This window comes from Paramormyrops kingsleyae, chromosome 5 (genome assembly GCF_048594095.1).
Source record: "Paramormyrops kingsleyae isolate MSU_618 chromosome 5, PKINGS_0.4, whole genome shotgun sequence".
NCBI classification, from domain to species: Eukaryota; Metazoa; Chordata; class Actinopteri; order Osteoglossiformes; family Mormyridae; genus Paramormyrops; species Paramormyrops kingsleyae.
In genome coordinates, this window is record NC_132801.1 from 30966154 (window position 1) to 30971578 (window position 5425).

At 42.5% G+C, this 5425-nt stretch overlaps 1 protein-coding gene across 1 annotated transcript; it reads right to left on the reverse strand.

The window, feature by feature from the left end:
• LOC111845460 (fascin-like) lies at positions 1-4346 on the reverse strand. The gene is made up of 5 exons (XM_023814887.2): positions 3360-4346; positions 2075-2231; positions 1492-1613; positions 1138-1305; positions 1-830 (listed from the first exon to the last, which is right to left on the reverse strand). The coding sequence occupies exons 1-5, from the start codon at positions 4180-4182 to the stop codon at positions 625-627; spliced, it is 1476 nt and encodes a 491-aa protein (XP_023670655.1). The 5' UTR covers positions 4183-4346; the 3' UTR covers positions 1-624.
• Positions 4347-5425: the final 1079 nt, after the last annotated feature.

Consider the following 5425-nt stretch of genomic DNA (forward strand, 5'->3'; position numbering starts at 1 on the left):
TCCGAGTTTGAATTGAACCTTTATGTTGTCACCAGCATCGTTGAGATGAATCACTTCTCAAATACATTAATTTAAATTTTTACCACGGTCAACACAAAGCACAGCCATACAAATCTAGAGCACAGATGTTGTGGAATAATTCTACTCTTGTATGATAATTTCAAAGTTTAGTTACAGATATGAATAGCCAGGCCTCGCTAAAAGAAAACACTGTAAAACTAGCATTTACAAAATATTGACCACCGGCTCAGGTGTGATGCTGAAATGTTAAGCCGTCCTTAACATACAGCTTTGCATGAAAGACAATGCAAAGCAACGCTGAATTAAAAAAAAAAAAAAGATGCAACTGTAAACAAACCTGAACAAATATGCATTCATGAATCCATGGTCTTGTGCAAGAATAAGTATTAGAAAATGCTGAGCTTTGCAAAAAGGAAGAGTCACGCTATAGTTTTCCAGAAAATGCATGGCTTGTATCATCGTGCTACATGACCCTGTTCAGTACATGTGAACAGCGCTTAAGGCAGAGCCAGTCCTACCAGTTTTTCTGCAGGTCAGCATCCTGAAACCTTAAGTGCATGCAAACTGAATTTATAGAAAGGGCTGGTCGTTGGTGAAGTACATCTAGTACTCCCACATAGTGGAGCTGTCAGTGCCGTCTGCGTTGGCCTTCAGGGCACCAGCGTAGTCTCCTTTTATGTATTTGCCCTCCATGGACTTGATGGCCAACTTGTTGTAGTCACAGAACTCCAGCATGAAGTCCACAGGGGTGTCGCTGCCGCTGACCACGGACGCGTCCTCCCCCACCGTCCAGTATTTCCCAGTAGAATCTGGAGAAGAGTAAGGGGTTTCTCCACTTCAGGGATGACTGGGAAAGAACACTGGAGCCACTGTATAGATTTTTTTTAATCATAAAATCCCACAAAAGAAAGTATAAACCAGCCTAGTGTTACTTAGGTTACTAAGCACTGAATTTGTGTACCTACTTGTAGACATTGTCCTTCATTGCACAAGTGAGTTTTGGATTTTCACCATTTCTCCCAACATGCAACAAAAAACCTGAACTTCTTTAGAAGGCCAAAACAAAAAGGGAAGTAACCTTTCACAGAATCCCCCAAACAAGTGCTTGGCCCTAACCTCTGAGACTATAGGATCCATTGTTGAAGTCCAGCTGGAAGACATCATACGAAGAGCGGTTGCAGTCCAGGGTCCCCGTCAGCTTCCGGCAGCCGATGAAGCCGAGGTCTCCACGGAGCACAATGATTGGCCTGTTGATGAGCTTCAACAAGAACTCTTCCGTCTCACCTAATTCCATGTCATAATGAGCCAACATCACTGAAATACCTCTTACAAGACGTGTTGTACAGGACTATAGTGGTCATAGAAAAGGTAAACACTCAAATTCAACCAGTTAGACAGGCCCTGTATTGGCACTGTACGTCAACCAGTACAGACAACACCATCAGACAGCAGACGCCCTTCATAACTGACCTGCAGTGTCATTAACAGCAGCCAGCTGACCGTTCTTTTTGGCAGACACATATTTTCCATTTGAGCCTTTTAGTACGATCTTCTTCCCATGCCATTCAACGTCAAAATAACAGCTGTCAGACCTGGATGAACAAGGACTTGAATCGGAACAAATGCACTCCCTGGTTTGAGTGACAAGTCACTGAAATGTGTTACCTGCACCCAATTACATTCAGCATCTCAGCTAAGCCCAAACACTTCTCAGATTGTTCAGTAATCGTTACCACCCACAATCCTGTTCTGAAAGCTTGCTCATCCTCTACTACTGCTCTTCCCTGACGATATAGGCACCTAACAAATGTTAATGGCTAAATCACTTCCCTCATGTGGGGATTGAGTGGGTATGATAGACATAGTATTGATAAAGAACAGTGATGTGCTAACAGGTGCCAAGTAAAACCCAGATTCTAGTTTGTTCATTTCATATAAGGCACAATTCTGTTGCCTGAAGTTCTAACTGCAGAAGCCTCTTGTCTTTTACAGGAGTCATTTATGAGTCTGAAATTTGCTGCTTACTTCTAGGCAATAAGCATGACAAACTCACTTTGAGTCGGCAGTGCACTGTAAGCCCCCATTGGCTGTTAAGATCCAGTATTTTCCAGCACAGGTGCGAAAAGCACATTTCTTTGTGTCCTTGCTGATTTCCATCTGAAAGGTCTCTTGATCACCCTCCTCATCCTGGTTTGCAGAGAGGTCCATGCCTGAAGCAGGAAACAGATGCATGCCAATTGAGTTGAGGTGATAGTTGTCAGATGCAGAAAAACAAATTGTATTTCAAACAAATTTAAAAAAATTGTGCTAATCCGTCTGCCAAGAAATTAGCCACAAACTGCATTTAAATGCAACAATTTCCAAAATAAAAAAAATTAAAAACCCGAGAAGAGCCTAGATCTGCCAGCACTAAGGAGCAGGATTTCATGCAAGCATGTATAAAGCGCTCAGACGAAGATGGAAAGGTAGGTCAAGCAGGGAGGGATGTGGAAAATAAGGTAGTTTTGGCACAAGCATACCCATGTGGTTATATATTGGATAACTTCAGGGCAGCTAGATCAGCCTGAGGAAAGAATTCATGTCAGGCTTTTGTCACAATTGGAGAGATAGAAATACTGCCCCAGCTTGGCTGAAATGTTTTAGAGAAACCCTATAAAAAGAACACCTCTAGTCACTAGTCTGCAAGCAGGACATTTGCACAGTTTTATGCTAATTTTAAACAACCAACATAGTGGCATGAAAGTTCTATCTATTTACAGATAACTGAAGCAAAACCGCAGTGTGACAACAAAGCAGCTGATTCTAATTAAACAAGCATCTCAGAACTGAGCAAGATCCTAATCGCCAGCAATTTCACTGCAACACTCAACGGGCATGAAGGTGCTTTCAAGGATTCTGGATTTAAGTCCTCCTACACAGAAACCTACAGGATTACTCATTTCTGATCTTCAGATTTTAAAAGCCTTAATTTCCAAAATGTTTGATTGTGAAAGAGTTCCTTGAACAGAAGTGAGACATTTCATTAATGCCGCAAGCTGCCTCCAGAACAGTTCTCAGCCTGATAGTCTACTTAAGCACTAATTAGTTCCAGTGATACAACTATCAATTAAATCCTCCATAGTTCTGCCAAACACTAAAGTTTCATGTTACAGGAGTTCGTTTTGTTTAGATTTAACTTCTGAAGACTCAATTTAACCACTTTTCTTACACATGCATAAGCACCAAACGACTAAATATTTACAAATCAACATTTTAGCAAGAATTTTGTTGATGAGAAAATAAAGCAGATAGCATGGGAGTAATTACTAGGACACTAGGAAAAATGTTGATTTTCTTACCTTGTCTGATAGACACGTTTCGTTCGTTACCAGCCGTGAGCACAACTTGCGGGAGACTCTGCTCAAATACAAACAGCTCGTCTTTCCCGACTTTGGAGTTCTTGCCTGATTTCATGGTTCCGCTCGGACCGCTGGGAACCAGGTACTTCCCCGAGCAATCTCTGAAGGCCACCTTCCCCGATCTAAACTCCAAGGTGTAGCCCGTGGTCTTGTCGGTGCAAGAGGTCAGCGTGCCATCGTTCTTGAGGAACCGGTTATCGGAGGTCTGCAGATGGTAGCGCAGATCTTGGAAGACCAGAGTGATCATTGAATCGACGCCCCATGGGGTATCCTTGTCGATGACGATCTCGCCCTGCTCGGCGACCAGGTGAGCGTATCTTTTTCGGATAACGCTGAAGATGTTGAGCTGCGGGTGCATTGCGAAATGCACGACCCATTTCTCGGCCAAGGTTATGGTCTGGGCGAAGCAAGTGATCCGGTCTTCAGTGCCACCGAGATAGCGCTTGTGAGGCTCGGACTGCAAGGACCACTGGCCATCGTCGTGGGCGATGATCGTGAACCTGCAATCCACGCTGGGCGTCTCACTGTCACCTGTAACGTTACCATCTTTGTCACTCGCGATGTACCTGCCCAGGTGACTTTTCAGCATTACAGTGTTAGAATCATCGCCATCCTGCTCCAGCGTCCAGATCTGTTTCTTCTTCATGCTGGTTGCCGAGGCATTGATCTTGAACCCAAACGTTTCTGCTGTAAGATACTTGTTTCCGCAACTAATGAGTCCAAGCTGGATCTGAAGTACTTCACTGGTCCCATTCGCCGTCATGGTCGTTGGAGGTTTAGGAAGGGAAGAGGAATGATGCTTGCTTCTCAAGGACAACGATTAGGTTTTACCGGTGCTGGAGGAAACTGGCTTATTTCTGTGGAGCCACACGATCCGCGACATCTACTCTCAGACCGCGGAGTTTTAGTCACAGCTGTAGCTTTTATATAGAGGTGTGATGTCAGTGATACGGCTCCGCCTCCGGTTTAAATGGGGGGTAAACTGCAATTAAACCTGTCCCTCTATTATTTTGTCCCGCGTCCTAGAGGTTGTCTTCGGTATCAATATAATGAGAAATACATGCATTGTGATTATATAAAGTGAAGACAGATTTATGCAAGATGTTGCCAGTTATGTTCTCCAAATATATATTTAAAAAAACATAAACTGTGTTCAGTAATTTTAAAAGGAATCTTTTTCCATGCTGGGCCTACATTTATTTTCTTGCGACTTATTTGGCTATTAAAGCTGGTAATAAAATAGCTCGTTTGTGGCTCTGAATTGCATTTTCCCCCGCTGCCTGCAGGTAGATGGGAAACAATGCTGAAATTGCACATTTACCACTGTGACAAAAACAAGAACACGCTTTACAAAATGTTTTCCAGCAGCAAAAGGCAAAATAAACACAGCTTTGTCTTTGTTTATTGAGGTAACAGAATTGGAACTATGAATAACTAGCCTCCAGGAGTCTAGTGAAAACTACTGCAAGTAAGAAAATATACTCATCACTTAAGTGTACCATAGATTAGCCCCCCCAAGGAACACTGCATGAGACTGCATAAAGACTTCAGGGGTTAAGTCACGGAATATAATATCATTGCGTAAAGGCTGTTGCTTTGGGCTGATTATAAGTCCCGTGTCTATACTCTTCGCTAACGTGTAAGTTGCCCCGTCCTTTTATCTCACCTAATAGTCTCATGTGCACCATGAGCACTAACTCCCCTTTCTGTGGCGCTGTGGTGTTGCCCTTACCGTTCATATTTGTATAGTGATACAATATTTAGTTTTAAAAGAGATATTGATTTCTTTGATGTCAGTTGTATCCTATAGGAAGAAGGCAGGGTAGCTATTGTCTAAAATGGTAAAGTGTTAGATTATCTATCTATCTATCCATCTATCTATCTATCTATTTAGTCTGTCTGTCTGTCTGTCTGTATCGAATCTAACATCAGCTAAACATGTCTCTAAATTGCTTAGATTTGGTTATGACATGTTAGATGGTTTAAAACATGGCTGTTAGAATTTA

What these genes read in the sequence shown, in the direction of transcription:
- LOC111845460 (XM_023814887.2), bottom strand. Translation starts at nt 4,182, where the DNA reads ATGACGGCGAATGGGACCAGTGAAGTACTTCAGATCCAGCTTGGACTC. An exon ending in TGCTGTTAATGACACTGCAG is followed by an intron (nt 1,306 to 1,491) that starts GTCAGTTATGAA and finishes ACATGGAATTAG; the next exon opens with GTGAGACGGAAGAGTTCTTG. An exon ending in TGGATCCTATAGTCTCAGAG is followed by an intron (nt 831 to 1,137) that starts GTTAGGGCCAAG and finishes ACTCTTCTCCAG; the next exon opens with ATTCTACTGGGAAATACTGG.